This window comes from Dama dama, chromosome 5, assembly GCF_033118175.1.
Source record: "Dama dama isolate Ldn47 chromosome 5, ASM3311817v1, whole genome shotgun sequence".
NCBI classification, from domain to species: domain Eukaryota; kingdom Metazoa; phylum Chordata; class Mammalia; order Artiodactyla; family Cervidae; genus Dama; species Dama dama.
Genome location: NC_083685.1, coordinates 32,373,636 through 32,396,721, shown reverse-complemented (window position 1 = coordinate 32,396,721; position 23,086 = coordinate 32,373,636). Strand labels below are relative to the sequence as shown.

The window sequence follows — 23,086 nt, the reverse complement described above, 5'->3', positions numbered from 1 at the left end:
TGGGTGAAAAGGAGGGTGGAAGGCAGAACGGCTCGTAAACACAGTAACAACCCCTCGCATGTCACCCCCAGGTCTCCCCCAACTTACTAAGCCTGTGAAGCTTTTCTCATGTAACATCTATTATCAGTCTGTACCCCTAGTGTTCCATAGTAGTCTATTGGAAATGCAGTTTTATCATACATTTTAAAATGCTAATAATCTCTTATTGTCAAAATTCCTCAGATCACAAGGCTCCCCTGGAGACTGAGCACTAGGTGGTAAGAAGGAAGCCCAGAACTAGGCGAGGCCTTGGTGAAGCCCAGATGTTCACCTCAGTACTCACGCCTGGCCAGGTGGAGAGGACCAGGGATGCGAGGCGACAACACATATAAACGCACTAGTGTAAAGGATTATATGAGGCCCCCAGACTCATTCACATGAGAAATCCGACAATGTTTACTGCGCGCCTGTTAGCTCCAGCAGCCGAGATGACACAGAGCAGGACAAGGCAAGAAGAAAAAGCCCCTAGAGATCCTGAAGATTCTCACAAGGTCGAAAAACTGAGGTTACTCCTTGGGCTCAGCCACAGCGGTAGCAAAAAAGCCCCCAGTTTAATGGTGGTGCCTTTCAACATCTCACTCCCTTCTGAAGTCAAAGCAACAAAGCCACTTAGAAGCCACAAACTTTTTGAAGAGGCAAAAATGGAAGTTACTTGTGACATTACTAAGTTTTACTCATTTAAAATTAGCTCTGACATTATCCTCGTGAAACCTCATAAAACCTCCCAGGGCAAAGAGCGGCGTCCCACTCACGTTTGCTCAACAGCCATTTACTGAGTCACCTACTATGTGAGAGCCGGAAAGTTATTCCCCTGTTCAACTCCTGCACAAAATTAAAATCTTAAAAGATTCTCCCGTTTCAACTCCTGCAAACATTCAAATCTTAAAAGTCTGCTCATTAACCAGCAGAGTCTAGATAACCAGAGGCCGACAAGGACCAGGTAGCAAGACCCTGACAACCCGTCCTGGCGGCTGCTCTGGACGGAGAACTCCAGGACTTCAATCTGTCACAAAAGTGTCATGGGAGACACCCCTCACATGTTTTCTAGACAGCACTTGACTCACAGAAATCTTCTGGCTAGGGTTACTTTTATAAAAGCATTACTCTGGAATTTAGTAAAACATAAAGCACTTGTTAGGAAATAAATATGCTTTTGGGAACAGGCCTCTATGCACTGTTTGAATGGTTGAACAGGTAATACCACATTCACAAATGTAGTCATAACTTTTTCCTTCCCCACCAGTAAATAGTTTAACAATTTTCTCTGCTCACTAAAATCATATTATTATTGGGACTTCCCTGATGGTTCAGTGGTAAAGAACCTGCCTTCCATTGCAGGGAAGGCGGGTTCGATCCCTGGTCAGGGAACTAAGATGCCATATGCTGCAGAGCAACTAAGCCCACAGGCCAACTAGAGAGCCCAGGCGCCTCCGCTACAGAAGACCGCGCACCTCCATGAAGATCCAGCACAGACAAAATAAAATAAAATAAAAAATAATTATGTTATTGCAAATTTCAGTAACCCCATCTCTCCATTCTGAGAAAGAACCAATGAAAAAGGTAAACAAGGAGCCTGTGATTTGAACTTTGCTTCTAAGGTTCCTCAAGTGCTGTTTAAGGAACGTGCTTACTGGTCCCTGGAAAACTCCCGAGTGCAGAGGAGCTTCACGTCAGAGGCCCTGTTAATAAAATCTAACCAGAGTGGAACTTCTCTATAACAACATTTCTTATTAGTGAAATTAAGTATAAGGCTGGTCTTTTTTTGGATCTGATCCGAAGAGATTTAATTAGTGAGGTACCACAAGGATCTCATTACGAAGGGGCTGGGCTCTGAGCCCTGCATCGTAACACTCCTCCAACACGGCCGCAGCCCGGGAACATCCGTGGCTCCCACCCTGGGACTGCACTCGCTGCATCCCAGAAAGCCTCTCAGATTTAGTTAATAATGTTGTTCATGATGGTGAACAAAACCAAATTAGACCCACAAATCCAGGCATCTAAATATTCTAATTCATGGTCTTCTGTCTATACATTTTCAAAGCCTCAGCAATTTATCTCCATTTTCGAAGTTTAACATCTCAACCATTTTAGTATACATAAAAGATAATTCCTATACCTTAGCAGAATACTTGCCAGATGCCAGGATATAAGAATAGATGTTTTAAAAATATTTAGACTAATGACTATATAAGCTGCCTAAATATATGCATTTTCATCCGGGACAGTTAAATACACATATATTTACACACATATGAATCAGTGTGATGGCAGCAAACTTCCAACATGGTGATATGAAGGCAGCAAAGTGAGAACTTGCATTCCTGGAGCAGGAGGCTGGGACTTGGGATTAACCAGAGAAAAGTGTTTCTCACAAACAGCAGTAGCTGCCTGTGGGATTTCAGCATGACAAATGCAGGGCTGACTCATGGGATCAATTATAAAGAAGCAACACTCGTGGCATTAAAAAAAAAAAAAACCCTGTGTTCTCATCACCTGTTAATACACATTAAGAAGTCAGATGAGTTTCACTGATCATTTTATTACCAAATCAATAGCCAAAGCTCTCCTCCCTCCCCCAAGCCTACATGTGAATTCCGTATTACAGACGCCTGTTCCCAATAACCTTTTTGTGATCTCTCATGAAATTCAACTATACAAATATTTTTAAGAAACTATTCAAGTATTAAGTTAAAACTGAATTGTCAAGCTTTAATTTCTGATTATAAAAAAGCAGCCGTCCAATATCTACCAATGTTTGTGATCTTGCTTTAAGTGGACTACTGGTCTTGCCTTTAAAAAAAATTTTTTTTAATCACAATAAAATTGGAAGAACAAGTCAGCTGTAACTTACCCTCCCTCCTCCAAGCAGAATGTCATACCCTCTAAAAACCCTGCCTCCCCTGAAGAGAAGCAGCGATCATCCCCATTTTAAAGCCGTTCTCTATGACGTGCGATGGAAGCACAAGCAGCATTTGAGGTACTTACTGAATGTTTCTCCTGCTGGCCCATAACTCCATGGTTAGCTGGGATTGCTAGTGGTTTCATAATGAAGAAACATATGCTGGGCTGAATTTACACATCATGTAACAGTCTCTCATGGACGGCAAGTCACCCTTGACAGCAATGAATTAAAAGAAAAAAGAAACAGAAAGCAAGAAAAAAAAAAAAAAAAGGAGGAGGAGGAGAGTCAGCTGCAGCCTCAAGTCTCTCTACCGGTGAGCTGAAAACCCTCACACTTGCGGACCAGAAAAGGGATCTGCCCGACCCTGCCGGTCTCCATTTTTACAACACAGAAACTCTAACCATCTCAAGCTATGGCGAGACCCGGGAAACCTTATCCAGCTTTCAGTCTTCCCTGAGAGCAAGATCACTTCTGAGACTGAAGAACAAGAGGCAAAAGAAAAGGAGGAAAGAAAAAAAAAAAAAAAAAAAAAGCTAAAATGGCTGACTGCACACAGACTCTCCTCCAAAAGGCTTCCTACAGAATGATATTAGGGTGGTGGAGGAACCAGTCTCCAGCATTCAGCCAAGCATTGTTAATACTCTTGTCTCATTTGCAATCACACGTACGGACCCCTCCGACCATGGAAAAAAGAAGAGGAAGAAAGAAAGAACCAGGGCAGAGCGTGTGAATCGGGACCTCCTCCCTGGCTGCCAGTGATGCTGACAGAGCAGTGACCAGTGATCTCTGTCCCACTCCACTAACCAAGTTTGCACAATTAATCTCAGCGGCATGACACTGATGGACATTTGATCTAATGATGTCTGTCCCTCACACTCAACACAACCACGACTGCCAGCCAGAGTCACTAACAGAAACACGGCACATGCACACACACACACAGTCTCGAGAAGCAGGAGTCTGAATGCAATACACCAATATAATTACATTATTGTGCTTACTTTGGAGGACCATGGCTGCAGGCAGTTGGCATAGCAACGCACAAGGAAAGCCATTTCCTGGGTAGAGAGAAAGCTTCCTTTTCTAAATAAAAAATTCCTCTTAGGAAACAGGCGGCATTGCTGCTTCCTGCAGAAAGCAAGACACTGGAGTCTGTCTCTTAACCTGCAAGGCTCACAGTCAATGCAGTTCTAGTGATGTAAGTGGATTTCTCTCTCGCCCTCCCTCCCCTATATACACTGAAATATTCAGCTCAAACGGTACACACGTTCCTTAAGGCTCGCCCCCTCCTCTCCTTAACCATTTCACTCATTAAGGTAGCGATGGACAATTCAGATAAAGTAACGTGCTCTTGCCTGTGTTGTATCAGCAGCTGTAGGTTAAGCAAGTCTCAGAGGGGTGGAATCCATTGATTGCTGACTCCAAATAATATCACTGAAGACAGGGTGGGAAGGCAGAGCAAGGACTTACTTGAACAGCTTTGAACTAAAATATGATTTTTTTCACCAAGGTGAAGAAACAAGAATGGATGTGACCACTTTCCCCACCCTCAAATATCGCTGTGCTATAGGAAACCACCAAAAATTCACAAAATGCAAGCTCTGTATAAATTTAGAAGATGTGATTTTTCACAAACACCCATACACATGCGCGCACGCATACACACACACACACATAGCACCTTGCAAATAATATCAAAATAAACCTGCTCAGGATTAAAAAAAAAAAAAAAAACAACTTAGAGGCAGAAACTTGAGATTTAATAAGGTTGTATTATTCTGCCACAGACTCTGAACTCCACCCAGGTAAGTAGGTTATGTGAAAAGAGAGCATTATAGTGGACATTTTAATCTGGAAGCCCTGGCCCGTTTCTCACGGTCATCTCTATCCATAAATGGAGTACATAATAGAAAATAAATACGGAACATCTAGCCACTGGAACAGTTGACTTTGGAGCTGCTCACGCCTGCTGACTCCTATTTCCTTCTCGCCCTACCAAGCCACACCCACAGTGCTTATCTTCTTTCCTCCCCTCACACGTGAAGGCGGCCAGGCCCCCCACATCTCTATTTTGGATCCCTCTCCCCCAGACACGCCCTGTTCACAGACTTCTCATATTACCCATTACCCCTTTTCTCCCACATATACTCAACCTCTCTCTCACCACTAGAGGTTCTCCACACTGACTTTTGAACCAGTCAGGTCTCTCCCATCTCAAAAGCAAAACCAAGCCTAGAAACCCTGCTGATATCCTGCATTCTCCTGAGGTTACCAGGCTACAGCTGTCTGATGGCTTCCCCACTTCACAACCTGACCTCTCGAGGAATCACCTGCTTTGGTTCCATCATCCCTCATCCCACTGCCCTCTCAACGAAGGACCACTATGGTCCTGAGATATGACTGAGACATCAGCAAGTCACCCTTAACACCCTCTCCACATCCAATCATCACGACATCCCAGTAATGATGTTCTCTCTAAAACAGATTTCTCTTCCTTTCCATCACTATCATCACACTCCAGTCATGATTTTTTTTTTTTTTTTGCCTGGAAAACTGCAGAAGTCTCCTTAGGAAACTCTCTGGGTACAGTTCTAACTTCATCCGCTCCATCCGTTTAACAAATGACATCTGAGATATTTTTAAAACTAAAATCTGGTCATTTCACCGGAATCCACTGAGCCCCCTTTTCCACATCAAGAAAAGCCATGGCTTCCCACTGCTTCCTTGAAGAGGAAGAGGACCTTTTTGCAGCCTATTTCCTCTGCTTTCAACTCACCTTAACCCTCTCTCTCCAGACCGACTCCTACTGCACCCCTCACAACACCCTGGTGAAACGCCCTCAAGTTTACCATCATATTGTGGGTCACGTCCCTGCCATGCTGTGACTCTACACTTAACTATTTGAGCAGTTACTACATGCTTACCCTGCTACACGCCCCGTCTATGAGGACTGGCATCACGCTTGCCTGTGTGTCCCTGGTATTGCAGCGCACGGCATGCTACATGGTTTCTGAATGAATGAAATCCTCAGGGACTAGGAATGGACACTGACAAGAGCATATTTGATCCTGTAAACCAGTCTCTATCAAAATGCCAAGTATCTTTCTATAACAGACAAATAAACTACTTAAAAGTAGTCAGCGCTGATATCTGACAAAGGAGAAAAGGCAATGCAAGAGACCAAAGACAGTCTCTTCAACAAATGGTGCTGGAACAAATGGACATCCACACGTAAAATAATAATAATAATAATAATCTAGAAACAGGCCTTACACTATCTACAAAAATGAACTCAAAATGGAACACAGACCTAAATATAAAACGCAGAACTATAAAACTCCTACAAGACAGGAATAAATGACCCTGAGTACACTACTGCCTTTTTAGACACAACACCAAAGACATGATGCATGAAAGAAATAACAGATAAGCTGGACTTCACTAAAATTAAAAACTTTGGCTCTTTAAAAGACAATATTAAGAGAACTAGAAGGCAAGCCACAGACTGGGAAAAAAATATTTGCAAAAGACATCTGATAAAGAACTTGTCCAAAATGTACAAAGGACTCTTAAAACTCAACAGTAACATAAAACTTGGTTTAAAAATAGGCCAAAGACCTTAATAGAAACCTCATCAAGAAGATGTACATATGGCACTAAGGACATGAAAAGATGATCCACATCTTATATCATCAGGGAAATGCAAATCAAAACAACCATGAGATACTAGGACACACCTATTAGGGTGAGCAAAATCCAGAGCACTGATAACAGCACCTCCGCTGGTGAGGAGACGGAGCAGCAGGAACTCTCAATCACTGTCGATAGGAAGGCAAAATGGGACGCCACTTTGGAAGGCAGTGTGGTTTCTAACAAAACTAAACGTGCTTCTATCTGATGATCCAGCAACCCACTCCTTGATATATACCCAAAGCAGTGCAAAACATATGTCCACATGGAAACCTGCACACAGATATTTAAGCTATTTTATTCATAAGTGCCAAAACTTGGAAACCACACCAAGATGTCCTTTAGTAGATGAATGTATAAACTGTAGTATGTCAAGATAATGAAATATTATTCAACAAGAAAAAGCAACCAGCTATGAAGCCATAAAATGACATAAAGAAACATTAAGTGCATATTACTAAGTGAAAGTCGCCAATCTCAAAAGAGTACGCACTGTATGATTCCAACTATATGACATTCTGGAAAGGGCAAAACTATAGAGACAGTAAAAGATTAGGGGTTGCAGGTGGGAGTGATGAGGTGCAGGAAGAATGAAGAGGTGCTGCACAGAAGACTTTTAGGACAGAGAGGAGACTTTTAGGACAGAGAAAATACTCTGTATGATATTAAAATAATGGACACATGTCTTATTATACATTTGTCCTAACCCATCTGCACAACATCAGGATTAAACCCCAAGGTAAGCTAAGGACTTTGCATGAATATGGTAGGCTCATCCTTGGTTTTAAAAAAGGATGTACCATTCTGGTGAGTAAGACTATGATCCATGGAGGCAGAGATATCTGTGAAATCTCTACCTTTTTCTCAATTTTTCTGTAAACCTAAAACTGCTCTAAAAAAATAAAACCTTGAAAGAAAAAAAGTAAAATCTAGAAGCAAACCAAGTATCCACCTATGAATGAATGCATATATAAAGTATGGCATAATTTATACATATGATGGGATATTCAGTCTTAAAAAGACCAAGATTCTTCACAAGCTATAGCAAGGATAAACCTTGAAGATACTATGCTAAGCAAATAATTTAGTCACATAAAAACAAACACTGTATGATTCCACTTATACGAAGTACCCAGAATAATCAACGTCACAGACAGAAAGGAGAATGGTTGTTGTGAGGGGCTGGGAGAAGGGAGAAATGAGGAGTTGTGTTTAATGGGTACAGAGTTTCAGTTTGGCAAGAGGAAAACGTGCTAGAAATGGATGATTAGGGTTGCATAACAAGGTGAATGTACTTAATGCTACTTAACTGTACACTTAAAAATGGTTAAAATGATCAATTTAAATGTTACATGTATTTTACTACTACTACACGCACACACACACACACACACACACACAGAAAGTCAATGGCAACTCCAGAACTAAATGATCAAGTCACACGACGTTCACCATCTAGCCCATGTCCCACAGGTCCAGATGAGAGAAGACCCTCTCCAAGATTAAGTCAAATAACCGCCATGCTGATGGCAGCCAACCTTAGGAAGAAAGTTTCACATTGCTCATCTTGGCGGAAAACCTGTCACTTCTCTTAAGGAGGAAATTAAACTCATCAGGGACCCGGGTAGATGAAGTCAGAATCACACATCCTCAGGCACTGGATACTTTTTTGTGCTAAGACTGCTGTGATTTCTCTCCCAAGCTGGCTCCACGCCTACAACCTCCACATTTTAAAAAACACATGAGGGCAGCACTGAAATCCTACTACCCATACTACCTTGTACACAGAAGTTTAACTACACCAGGTTATGATATGCCAAATATAAAATATGAAGATTTAAGAGAACCCAATAGTACAGATTTTACCTAAATAAGAAAAAAATTACACTTAGGCTGAATTTAGTTATGCTTATCCTATTTCTTAACCATCAAGGTTTAGCAAATAGCACTCAATAGATTCAGCTACTGCAAAAGGACCACGTAACAACTTTCTGCCTGTGTTGAGAACGTCTGTGTGCGTGCATGCTTAGTCGTGTCGGACTCTTTGTGACTCCATGAACTGTAGCCTGCCAAGCTCCTCTGTCCATAGAATTTTCCAGGCGAGAATAGTGGAGTGGGTTGCCATTTCCTTCTCCAGGGGCTCTTCCTGACCCAGCATTGAACCCATGTCTCCTGTGTTTCTTATACTGGCAGGCAGATTCTTTACCACTGAGCCACATCAGTAACAATGACCCAAAAGATAGAGATTACATACACATCAAGAAATCACTTACTGTAAATCTCCATGCTAAATTTAAAACCATCATATTCACTTATACTTTTTTCTACCTGAAGTATTCCCTTTTAATTACTATGAAGTTGAGAAAAATGGTCTGCTCTTCTCGGTAATTATTAACCACATTTAGGATTAATATGCGTTTATTTATTTATAATACCTACAGTGCTTATCCATAGATCTCCAAGTGCTTTACAAACATTTAATTAAGCTTGGTCAAAACCCAAGGGAAGCAATAAAATAATGTATTCATCTTTCACAGAAAACTAAAGTGTATAAGATTACACAGTTAGTAGTTTGGAAAAAAATAAAATAGAAACGACGTTTCTAATATCATTGTGTATAAGATTACACAGTTAGTAGTTTGGAAGAACAGAAAATAGAAACTACTTTTCTAATATCATTTATTTTACTTATCCACTATACTACATTCATTTTTTTCTCTCTTCTCTGTTCCTCAGAGGAAAAACTATAGAGGTTGGAGAAAATCTGTTGGAAAGGAAGGAAGAATTTATTCTTCAATACTGGAAACATAAAATTTTATAAACATAAATCCTAATGTTTTATTGTTCATCAAAGAAATGACATTTTAAAATGCTATTTTCTATATGACCACATCAAATCCATAAGCACCAAGCCAATGCAAAACTGTGCTAGGTATGGTCAAAGTTTCACTTCTCTTTTCCTAAACCCAATATATCCTATTAGTATTATGATTTCTTTCTTGAAAAAAAGAAGAAAGAAATGTTGATAATCTGACAAATTCTTCACACCGTTAACTCAATTCTACATTTCACATAATCTATTTCACCTCTGGGTAAACTTCAGACAGGTCCCACACACACATCCTCCTCACAGAGGAAATCTGGGCTATAGATTTTTTATTTTTTCTACTTTGACCAATAAAAAGGAACCTCAGGTTCTTTGTTTAAAACAATTTATGAAATAAAATAAGAGATATCAACACTATGCCTGACATAATAACTGTTGAATAAATATCTGAGTTTAGTTTAACGGAGGCTTTAGAAATACTTGGAACCATTACTTGACTTAGCACTTATTATCAGCAAGATCTAATTGTGAGTCCAAAAAAGATATAATGTCAAGCCAGATATACTTACAAGATATATTCAAAGAAATCTTTAGGCAATGTCTTTCTTTCACAAAAGGGGGTCTGACAACGAACTACATAGGCTGAATCTGACTCACAATTGAAAAACTAATTAACCAACCTGTAATAACTAATTAACCGACCTGTACATGGATCATGATAAGAAGAGAAAGATTAAAAGATGGCATGAAATGGAGAGTTCCCTGCCAGTCAAATGTTTAGCACTCAGTGCCTTCACTGCCACGGCAGGGGTTCAATCCCTGGTCAGGGAACCAAGATGCTGCAAGCTGCACAGCACGGCCTAAAAAAAAAAATTGGCATGAAATGGAGACATGCAGAAAAACAAACAAACAAAAAAAAAGAAGTCTGTAAGCGAGTTAGAAATTCCAACACACAGAATGGGGCTTTTCAAAATGCACTTATTTGAAACATGAACAGACTTCAACAGCTGATTTCATAAAGCTTACCTCATTCTCTAGAACCTGTTTTAAGAAAAGACCAGACTTCATCTCAAATTGCTCAAGTTCAAAGGCAGAATCCTTGTAACTGTAATCACTTCACTGCTTTTTCTAAAGACAAGGCCTCAAAGTGGGCTCCTGACTGCAGTATTTCATAGAGCAACACTACTCCAAATATAAATGGCAACTATTATCTTTATTAGTAATTTGACATGTAACCTATTCCATTATGATTAGTATGTTTGCATGAGCACAATACATTGCTAATTATCTATTTCTATTCAACAAAAGGAGAAATATTGACCACAAACTGGAATGTAAATTAGTTGAAGGCAGGACCATACAGCATTTTATTTGTCTGATATGTTAATGATAAATTATGTTTTATTTCTACTACTTAACACATAGTAATTGTTTAAATGAAGAATGAATGCATGATTTCACTTAAACTTTTTCAAAAGTAATCTGTGAAATGTTATTGGATATTTTGGATTGACCGAGAAGTTCACTCATGCTGTTCATGGGGTCACAAAGAGTTGGACACAACTTAGTGACTGAAAAACAAAAAGTATGTTCAGTTTTAAGTAAAAACTAAAAGACACGTTTTCCATTTTTACCACGAACTGTACTGAACAACATATTCCTCAAACGAATGAACTTTAGGGGCAACCCAGTATTAAACCAGTTATAAAACGAGGACATAGACACAGGATAGTTGTACATTCAAAAAATATGTCCAACTTGCTAAATGACAAAATTAGGTGTTTTAATTAACTTGACAGGTGAAAAGAGTAGAGGAAAACCAGCAAATCTAAATTCAACAGCTTACAATGTATACCATCCAAATGTCATTCATTAAATAAGATAGGGAAGATCAGGCTAGAGGAACAATTCATGGCAGGGTAGGAGGTGGCAAGGGTTATCTGCAAAGGTGAGCTCCACAATGTCTGGAAACCCTAATATAATCTCAGGTTACATTATCAGACATATAAGGCGCAGGGTGCGGACATAGGAAGGTCTGCTGTCGCTAGCACAGGAGAAGATGAAGTTGCACAACTTCATGTAACTGACAGCAACCCATTCTAGACATCAGGACTTAGGAGAGATGAATAACTTATCACATTCGAACAGCAGAAAATCCAGATGCCAAGGTGCTGGAGAAGTTACAAGAAGTTAGGAATGAGAGGCTGGACAAAGCAGGGTGTCCTTAAATATATGAAGCACAGTTACAGGAAAACAGAATAGGAATATTTATTTGTCCTGCTTTAAGAGATATCTAGAACCTTCAAGAAGCCTAAACTAAGATTATAGAGAGGCAGATTTCAGCTAAGCATGAGGAAAATTTCTGAATAAGGCTTTTCCTACAATAAACAATAACTGGTATGATTTACAAAACTCTTTTTTGTACCAAGCAGTAGTGTGCAATTTTGACAGATGTTATGTATGGAATCTCACAAATATCAGTGCTAAGTGTAATTATTAATAAAAATATAAAAAAAGCAGAGGATGAATATCAGTGATTACATAGGAAAAAATAAATTGTATTAAGTGGTTTGCTGGCAGATTCCTAAAATCCTTTTAAGTTCTTAAAGTTATCTTACCTAACATGGCTGTTCCCAAATATTAGCTAGTAGCAAGATGGGGGTGATAAGATAGAGATGGGTAATAAGAAAGAGAAGACCATCTGAATGAAAATGGATCTATCATAGGATAAGATATCCATATCCCGGTGGCAACTTTCCTTTATTCTGAGATCTTTGTCCTCCTACTTTGGCAGCTGTGAAGGAAATATTAAAATGTCCTTACTTTTAAAAAAAAAATTATAATGATAATTGGACAATAGTTTAAAGGTTTTCTTGTTAACATCCCTTAATTTGCAAATTAAATGCTGTCAAACCTAGAAAAACGTAAGTAAAAGGTGTTTCTCTTAATGGTAGCAATAATTTGAATTATTAAAAGCTGTATATAACTAGACAATGTTTTAGAGATGGCACAATATTCCTAAATACTACCAAAACACTGACAATATTTTCTCATACACAAGTGATTTTGTGGCAGTGTTTTAATCTCTAAAAAGGATCACTATTTTTAAACAGTTGTGAACTGTTTTGGTTCATTAGAAAGTCATAGTTTTTACAAAAGATTTTTAAGAAAGATTTGGCTTAAGGGGATCTAACTTTTAAAATACACTAATTAATCACTCAGTCATCCTTTGTTATGAAATGGTAGTTGCTAGTGAAAATCCATTTCTGTATTAGAATGAAGCTAGAAAGGCTAAAAGGAGAAGGCAATGTCAACCCACTCCAGTACTCTCGCCTGGAGAATCCCATGGACGGAGGAACCTGGTAGGCTGCGGTCCATGGGGTCGCTAAGAGTCGGACACGACTGAGCGACTTCACTTTCACTTTTCACTTTCATGCATTGGGGAAGGAAATGGCAGCCCACTCCAGTGTTCTTGCCTGGAGAATCCCAGGGACGGGGGAGCCTGGTGGGCTGCCGTCTATGGGGTCGCACAGAGTCGGACACGACTGAAGCGACTTAGCAGCAGCAGCAGAAAGGCTAAATAGCAGGGGGGTGGGGGTGGGTGGGGAGGGGAGGCCGGGAATGTTATGCTTTACTAATGAGAGGTGCACGGTTCAAAAAGGGAAAACACCTAATTCCAACAAAAAAAGACTGATGAATCAGTCAGCACCTATAACAGTGGATATTCTTGTTGCTGCTGTTCAGTCATGTCCGACTCTTTGCAACCCCGTGGACTGCAGCATGCCAAGGTCCTCTGTCTTTCACTATCTCCTTGAGTTTGCTCAGAGTCATGTCCATTGAGTCGCTGATACCATTTAACCATCTCATCCTCCACCGCCCCCTTCTCCTTTTGCCTTCCACCTTTTCCAGCATCAAGGTCTTTTCCAATGAGTTGGCTCTTCGCATCAGGTGGCCAAATTATTGGAGCTTTAGCCTCAGCAACAGTGGACATTCTATGCTCCAGTCTATTTCTTTTAAAGGTACTTAAATTGTAGGCATCTAAGGTGGTTGAATTATTTGAGATATATTTCTTTTAGATCAAATTTAAAATTTAAGTAACATAAAAGCAATATGTGCTAAATTCATTTTAAAAAATAAGGAATTTCATGTACCAGGGACAGAAAAGACCTATGTCTTTGTTCGACTCTATCTGTGTGACCATGAACATTGAACACATTACCTGACACCTCTGGCCTTAGGATGGTTATCTCCTAACAGTGGAGACACCATCACCAAGCTTTCAAAACTGCAGAAAGATTGAGAAAATATGTGAAAAAAAACACCCAGTTGATGGACTGCCCTGGTGGTAGAGATGATAGACTCCTATCATTGGCGGGCAGTGCAGGGGGCATGGGTTCAATTCTTGGTCCAGGAAGATCCCACATGCCTTGGAGCAGCTAAGCCTGTGCACCACGACTGCTGAGCCTGTGCTGAGCATTCAAGTCACAACTGCTGAAGGCCTCATGCCCACAGCTGCACACCCCAACAGCGGAGCTTTCGTGCTGCAACTTATGAAAGCCCGTGTACCTAGAACCCGCGCTGCCCAACAGGAGAAGCCACTACAGTGAGGGGCACGCTCACTGCAACTGGAGAGTAGCTCCACTCTGCAAACTAGAGAAAGCCTGCACACAGCAATGAAGACCCAGCGCAACCAAAAATTAAATAAGTAATCAGGAAAAAAACACCCAGCCGACTGGTGTATGTCATAAGTATTCAATAAGGGTCAACTTTACTCCTTCCAAGAAATTCAAAAAATTCACTGGCACTCAAGGTTTGGGCAACCCATTAATTAATGTTATACAGATGGCATATATTCTTGTATAGAACTGTCAATGCAGGTGGATCTATGATGGCTTTCCTAGTAATGTTAACTCATGCTAATTCTGGGAATTTGACCCAAAGACCTCAGTACAGAACCACAATACTGCTGAGGACCTACTAAACAGCATCTATGTGGTGCAAAAGGTATACAACAGCATACAAGATAGTATCTGCTTTTGAAGCCTCTGCTGACTCTTCAGGAAATTTAATTTTTAACAAACCTATTTTCATTTTTAAAAATCTGTTTTCAAATAAATAGCAATATGTATAAGTTTTCATAATGGTTCAATAATCTTCACTCTACAAGAAAATAACAGTATTTCTAGAAGGCAGCATTCATCAATGGACTTCATGACCAGGAATAGAACTGTGACTGCCTGTCTGATGTAATTAAATATATTCCAGACAGGAAATGCTTCCAAGTTAATTTGCCTGGAAAATAATTAAATATAGAAGAGATGGTCTCAATATAGAAAATATTTTAGGTGCCACAGAAATTCTTTAAATGTCCCTTTGAAAAAGAAGTCAGCCTCCCAATATGACCAGGGGAGCTTAAGATGACAATATTCAATTTTCCTTTCCATAAATAAATGAATAAACAAACAAAGCCCAAACCACACATCTACTTTCTTCCTCTCCTTAAAAACTAAAAACTTAGAGTACTCTACCTGTTCATATTTTAGTTGTACTTTGAAATTTTCAATTACTACCATGCAGATATTTTTAAAGAAAAATATTATAATATTTAATTGTACAGATCAGGTAACTACAATTGTTAGAACTACTCACAACTGGCCAGATGAATCACATTCATGGACAATTATATCTCCTTATCGTACCATACAGTAGCAGTTCATGGGATTAACACATAAACATAAATCTTATCATGAAACACTAGACAGAATAAGTAGCATTCACTCACTCATTCTACACTTGACCCCCAAAACAAACTGGGATAGGACAGGCAAAAAGAAATCAGAAAGAAGAAATGACCCTCAGAAATCATCCTGATTAGTACACAGTGTGATGGACACAAGCAAACTGTACAGTGTGTCTGAAATGCTTACTAAAAGACTGCCTTGGAGCCAGTGTATAAGAAAACCTATTTTTCTTGATGGCGTGTTATTTTATAGCTAATGTTTTTTCAAGGAGGTGAAACAAAAAGCAAACAAAAAAATCTGTTGGGCCAAAATTTTAAAACACACAATTCAATCCAGTGGACTTTTTAAAGAGAAAACCCAAAACTAATAAAATATTAATACTATACATTCAGCTATTAAAAAAAAAAAAGAATGAAATAATGCCATTTGCAGCAGCATGGATGCAACTAGAGATTATCATACTAAGTGAAGTGAGTCAGACAAAGACAATTACCATATGGTATCACTTTTATGTGGAATCTAAAATATGACACCAATGAATCCATCTATGAAACAGAAACAAAATCAAAACATAGAGAATAGACTTGTGGTTGCCAAGGGGGAGGGAGGGAAGGATTGGGAGTTTGAGATTAGCAGCTGCAAACTAGTGTATACAGTGGTAGTCCTCAATCCTTTTGGCACCAGAGAGTGGTTTTATGAAAGACAATTTTTCCATGGACTGATGGGGACAGGGCGGGGGCGGGGAGGTGAGGGGCAGGGGGGATGGTATCAGGGGGTGATGAGTGGGGCGGTTTTGGAATGATTCAAGCACATTACATTTCTTATACTTTATTTCTACTATTATTAGATTGTAATATATAATGAAATAATTATACAGTTGTCACTTGCCACTCACTGATAGGGTTTTGATGTGAGCCTGCAAGCAACTGATTTATAACTGTCTCTGTGTAGTCCAATCTCTCTGCTAATGATCATCTGTATTTGCAGCTACTCCCCAGCGCTAGCATCACCACCTCAGCTCCACCTCAGGTCCTCAGACATTAGATTTTCATAAGGAGCACACAGCCTAGATCCCTCGCATGCACAGTTCACATTAGGGTTCATAATCCTATGAGAATCTAATGCTGCCGCTGATCTGACAGAAGGCGGAGCTCAGATGGTAATGTGAGCAATGGGGAGCGGCTGTAAACACAGGTGAAGCGTCACTGGCTCAACTGTGTCACCTCCTGCTATGCAGCTGGGCTCCTAACAGGCCACCGGTAGGATCTATGGCCTGGGGGGTTGGGGACCCCTGATGCACGGGATGGATAAACAAAAAGGGCTTACTGTATAGCACAGGGAACAATATTCAATGTCCTGTGATAAACCATAATGGAAAAGAATATGAAAAAGAATGTGTGTGTGTGTGTGTGTGTGTGTATATATATGTGTGTGTGTGTGTATGTATAACTGAGTCACTTTGCTGTACAACAGAAATTAACACAACATTGTAAATTCAACTATACTTAAATAAAAAACTTAAAAATACTATACAAAAAAAATACTATACAAACTACTAGAAAGCATGGTATTTACAATAAAGGAAAAAAATGCAATAAGGAAGAAAGTGGGACAGTCAGCTAAAGGGGAAATTTCTCTAAGCGAGAAGCGATGCAGGAATCTACAGTGACCAATGGACCCTATAAGGAATGCACATGTAGACAGACACTCCAGCTCTTCCCAGGGCAAACCCACCATCTCAAAGTCAGGAGCAGGGAAAACTTCCAGCCCCTTCCCAAAGACAGGGCTACCCTTTCAGACATCCTGCCGGAGCAGATGATTACTGAATTGCGTTAAATTAGAGCACAACCACGAGAAGCAAACCTCACATTGTGAAGACAGAGAACTAGCCGCAGGTGTCTTAACATAAGGCGGACAAGTAGAAAAGAGTGACGACAGCATACCGATTTAGATCAAAAAAGAAAAGGGAAGCCAGTAAGGAAAGAAAAAAAGAAGAAATACTCAAACTAGAGGATAAAAACAGAATTTTGGCAAACCAGTAAGAAAGTTTGAGAAGTTTTAAATACACTGCTAGGTACTGTTTATTTATTTTGCACTATCAAACTGAAACAATCTGTAATATATTATCCTGAACTTAAGTATTAATCACCCAAAGGAGGGTGTTGAAACTACTCCTGGTGATGATCTTTTTCTGAGGGTACGGGGGGGGGGGGGGGGGGGGGCTGGTTAGGGACACCAAACACTAGTCTTACTGACATTACCGTAAGACCAAAAATTCAAGTTTTAAAGGTGATCTAATGACACTACCATTATGATATACTTTCATACCACACAAATGTTTGCATTAAAATTTTAAATATTTTATAATTTCACATAATGGCTCATAATTATCTTAATAGGGAAGAGGAGTCACAGAACTTTCTGGGGAGACCCCAAAATAAAATTCCTAAGGAGAAAAATGCTCTAAATGAAAAATGCTAAATAAATAAAGTAAAAAATATCTACCTTTAAAGATTACTTCTGGGTTTCCCTGATGGCTCAGCTGGTAAAGAATCTGCCTGCAATGCGGGAGACCCGGGTTCAATCCCTGGGTCAGGAAGATCCCCTGGAGGAGGGCATGGCAACCCACTCTAGTATTCTTGCCTGGAAAATCCAGGCAAGACAGAGGAGGCTGGAGGGATACAGTCCATAGGGTCACAAGAGTCAGATGAGATTGAGTGGTTAACACTTTCACTTTCACACAGTAACTACAAAATGGATTGTTGGCAACCACCCACTACAATTAATATATTTAAAACAATTATTTAATGTGAAACATTTAAAAATTCTTCTGATTCCATCCCACCTTAGCTTGGGACCTTTCCATTTTCTCCTAGAATCTATAAGGTGATTAAGGAAGAAGGAAAAAGAGGTAAGGGGGAAAATTTCACAGGAAATGAGGACAGGCAGCCTCGTAGGTGTACAGTCTAAGGGCACTGCTCTCAGAAGGGCCCTGTACTTGGTTTTCCATGAAAACTAATTTTATGTGAAAGAAGACAAAATGGACAAGCTGGGGTTACTCAAAATTGGGTACTTGGCCCATATTTTCTTGTAAGTGCACAAACTGAGCTTGTCACCTTGAGGAAAATGGCTTATAGCACTTTGCCAAGGATAGAATTTTAGCTTTCAAGTAAAAATTAGATGTTGGGAAAACATATCCAATACCATAAGCTTTACAGCTTCCCAATAATTAAGGCCTTTTAAAATGAGACTGGTAATGATATTAACAAACATGCTTTTTTTTAAATACTGTATAACATTCCAAAATTCAGAAGACCTAAATTTAACGACCAATGCGTGATATAAAATCACACATGAGTAGAAAGACCTATTCCACGTGTCAGGAAGGACGAGTTTTAAAAGTTTACAGGGTGTTATAGTCCTCATGGCAATGGAACCTTTGAGGAACTATCACTTGTCAAGTTTTGATGGAGTGTAACAGTAAAATTATTTGAAGAAGCTGTTAAAATTTTCCTCCCTGTCCATACTTTATACACTTTAACCCAAAGAACACATCACAACAGGCTGAAAACAGAAGCAGGTATGAGAATCCAGATGTCTTCCATTGGGCCAGACATTAAACAGATTCACAAAACTATGAAACATCACCACTCTCCTTACATTTTTTTCTGTTTTGTAAAGTACAGTCATCTTTCACTTAAAAAAACCTTAAAATGGGTTTATTGTGTTTAATTAGCCAACAAATACATACTTTTAAGTTTCTCAGTTTCAATTTCTAACATGCCAAGAAATGATATAGATAATTCTTATAAACAAAAGCTGATGGAGCCCTCAGAAAGTTTGAAGAGTGTAAAGGAGTCCTCAGATGGAAAAGTTTGACAACTGCTGCTCTGAGAGATGAACCAGAAAATAATCAGCCTCTTAGTTCTTTTTTTTTTTTTAATCCAGTTGTCAGCTGTCCTTACATTCCTTGAAGACAAAACCCAGTAAGATCCTACCTCAGCTGAACTTTCTAAACACTCAACCCACTTGCAGGAACACTAGCTGCCCATACTCTCCCCATGAAACTAAAGTAAGTCCTAAAAGTTAGGCAAACTTTTGCACCAAGGAGCAATATAAAGACTGAAGTACTTGTTAAGAATGTCCATTATTCAGCCTGGATGGGAGGCAGATTGGGGAAGAATAGAGTCTAGACACGTACATTTTTGACTGAGTTGTTCACCTGAAACTATCACAACAATGCTAATTAGCTATACTCCAACACAAAATGTTTAATTAAAAAAAAAAAAACTATGAACATAGATGCAAAAAATTTAAACAAAATTTGAGAAAGTTAAACTCACGCTGAAAGGATAATGTGTCGTAATCAAGTGGCTTTTACCCTAGTAACTCAGAGATGGGCTAATATTTGAAAAACAATATTTTGTAGTAAGTATAAATGGAGTATAACCTTTAAAACCTGTGAATCACTACATGGTATACCTGTAATATGTAATATTGTACATCAACTATACATCAATAAAGAAAAAATTCATCCTTGGGAAAAAAAAAAAAGAATGCCCATTATTGTCAAGGGCATCAATTTCAATCACCAAGAATATCACTGAGACCCAAGTATTCTCTGCATTAGAGAATTGGGATGTGCTTATTCCAGAATTAACAAATGGCAACATGATCTTTTTCCTAATAACATTTCTGAGTATTCTGAAATTCCTGACAATTCAAACATGTTTTTGAAGATTCAGTTTAAAATTTTGTATAAAGAAATGGATAGAAGATAGAACTACACAAATGAACTTATTTTAAGATTTTAACCTATCTTCTGACACTCCTAAATGCCTTCTGGACTGTACCAAAACCACAGGTGACCAATTAACACTACCATCTTCACAGATATCTGAATAAGAGTCAAGACAGCCCAAATTCTTTCTCATCTTCAAATTTTTCCCTTCGGAATTATCCCATTGTTTACTGCAATTAGCAATTCATTTTTCAGATCCAGGCTACTCTGAGGTCATGTCATTTCTCCTCTAGGCTAGCAGTTCTAAACCCCATCTCACATCCAACCACCACCAATATTACACTTGAGAGAGACAAAGGAAGACACAGGAAAAATAAAGGCTACTGACTCCATAAGAAATTGCTCTAATACAAACAATTGTTCAGTAAGGCTTTTTTTCCCCAATAGATTCTATAATTATTTTTTCCCAAAATATCTTAAAGTTGTTTTTCAGCCTACATGTAATTTAAACAATCACCAAGGCTGAAAGGTACATTTGTTAACTGGGTATGCTCACGTCAGTCCTTACTATGATACTCTTAACACCACTGAATTGTACACTTAAAAATGGTTAAGATGGTACATTTAGTGTTACATATTTTTTATAAAACAAGAAAAAAAAAGTTAAATAGGTGAACTCTGGCCACCTCATGCAAAGAGTTGACTCATTGGGAAAGACCCTAATGCTGGGAAGGACTGTGGACAGGAGGAGAAGGGGATGACAGAGGATGAGATGGCTGGATGGCATCACTGACTTGATGGACATGGGTTTGGGTAGACTCTGGGAGTTGGTGATGGACAAGGAGGCCTGGCGTGCTGCAATTCACGGGGTCGCAAAAGAGTCGGACACGACTGAGTGACTGAACTGAACTGAACTGAACTGTGGCATATGAATTGTAACTCAATAAAGCTGTAATTTTTTTTTAAACAGTAACTTTGTTCCTAGTTTTCTTAAAAGAAAGGGAAAAAAGTTTCCTACTGAGATATGAATAACGACAAATTTTTTGAGAGGATAAGGAGGATAATTTATATACATAAAAGTGTATAAAATCTAGCAGGTATTCAAAAACTATTTTAAGATGAATCATTAATATTTTCTTTTCACAAGTAATGTCAACCTAATACCCATACACTGAATCACATGCTAGAGTTTCTCCCAGAGGTCAGTCAACAATACCTTCTAACTAACATAAAGGTATTTCAAGTCAATGGTGTTTTAACACAGGATTCAAAATCAAAAGAGAACATTTCTAGTACCCTAATATTGCAAATAGTGAAAACAGACAACTTAGAATGGATAACTCAATCCATTCAGTACTGGTAGGAAAGGTTAATTCAGCACTGGTAGGAAATAGGTCTGAATATCACAGTAGATTTTTCCAAGGAAAAAAGATTTTTCAAAATCAGCATATGACATTGCAAAATCTCATGACAAAAAATTAAATAAATAAAAAAAAGGAAAGAAAAGAAAAAAAAAATCACATATGAGATGAAATGGCTGAAGATGAAAGGACCTTTGCTGTTGAAACTAAAAGTTAAATTTTAGCCAAGTATATTTAAAACATGAACAGGCACAGAGAGCCATCAGTGTTCACAATTTGAGGCAAGACAAAGTGGCAGTGATCTTTCTGACAAATAAATTGCTTGAAATATTGCATGACTTGCTACACAACACCCTTATTACTTTCAATTTCCAAGTGCAACCAAAAGATGGGTCCAATTATGACATCAATACAAGCTTTCTTTCAGAATGGAATGAAAGAACAGTAAATCCCAGTGGCCACGGGAGTTCTGCAGCAGCGATGATGTCATATATAAAAATAGACATCCTCTAACAGAAGCTGAAACTTGTGTAAACAGCGTGCTGCACAGTATTCTCAACCACCTTGCATCAATTTGCAATGCCTGCGGTTAATAGCGCGAGATAAATCATTTCATGTTTTACACCATTTCCTGATTTACATTTTGATTTCTAAACAGACTCGATAGGGTAATTTCTCAATCTGTATAAATTAAACCAACATAAATACCTGATTATAACTGCAAGAAAGAGAAACGGTCCCCCCAAAGCAAGGAGACTGAGACCACCGCAGCAGCTTTCACAGGCTGCATTTTGCCAGGAATGCAGTGCATATGGCACACTGCTGTTATGTCCACTATTGTTCAGAGACCTTTCCACAGGGAGCTTTCTGCAGGGTTTTAAAATGCAACATGATCCAGGTGAGGAGGAGTGAGTAAACCGGCTGAAAATAAGCATGAAAAACAAAGGGTACTCTGGACACTTCTCTTTAAAAGAGACTTTGAAGTAAATGTAAAATATAAGGCATGCACACAGCAAATAGTATCTACCAGAATGTATGGGGTTTTGTGTGTGTGTGTGTGGGAGTGTATCCATCACTCCTCTCTAACAGTCTATGCACATCCCCTCTTTTCCTTCTTCACTCCCCAATTCTGTTTTCACATTTACTTTTCTTGGGCTTTTGGGGATGAAAGAAGTTTCCTTTGAGCCAAGATAGTAAAGCCATTCAAGAAGCCATACCTGGTTCCTCAAGAAGCCTGGTTTTTGAGCCTGCACAGTAACTGAATTCCCCTCAATTTTAGCTGCCCATTGATTTATCTGTATTCTATGTGAGACCGTAAAGTCAATGAGGGCAGACTCTGTCCTGTACACCTTTAAGGCCATGGAGTCTGGCACAACCTTGAAGTAAGGTGAATATTCAATTAAATATTCATTGAATGAATAAAAATATATAAATGAAAACACTAACTGAGCTTTCCTCTGTATGATACAAAAATAGAACACACAAATTTTCTGAAACTCCATCCTACTGTAACTCAGAGAGGTACTGATGACTAAATTGAAAACAAAGTCTTTAGATTCAATTAAGCAAACAAACACTTGATGAAAGATACAGAATAAAACTACTCAAAAAATTTTCCTATACTTGAATAATTTCTTTATATGGATATAAACAAATGGTGAATATCATCATATGAACAAATGTGTCAAGTGAGATATGAACTGATTGTTAGAAGCTAAAATCCTAAGGCCTAGATATTCCATGAAATTTAGTAGATACACAAGTCACTGGTACACAACATATGAT

General features: G+C 38.9%; 1 protein-coding gene across 14 annotated transcripts in view; it reads right to left on the bottom strand.

The window, feature by feature from the left end:
• The window catches only part of RAPGEF2 (Rap guanine nucleotide exchange factor 2), a 258,399-nt gene that overhangs the window by 91,537 nt on the left and 143,776 nt on the right, over nt 1–23,086 (bottom strand). For 2 of the 14 annotated variants that reach the window (XM_061142281.1, XM_061142282.1), the window contains exon 1: nt 3,025–3,173. The exons of 10 other annotated variants lie outside the window; for them this stretch is intronic. In XM_061142281.1, coding sequence (XP_060998264.1) covers nt 3,025–3,084 — 60 coding nt within the window. In that variant the 5' untranslated portion in view covers nt 3,085–3,173. Of the gene's footprint in view, nt 1–3,024; nt 3,174–23,086 lie in introns of those variants that run through there. 2 more of the 14 variants (XM_061142280.1, XM_061142283.1) reach the window with 1 other exon arrangement.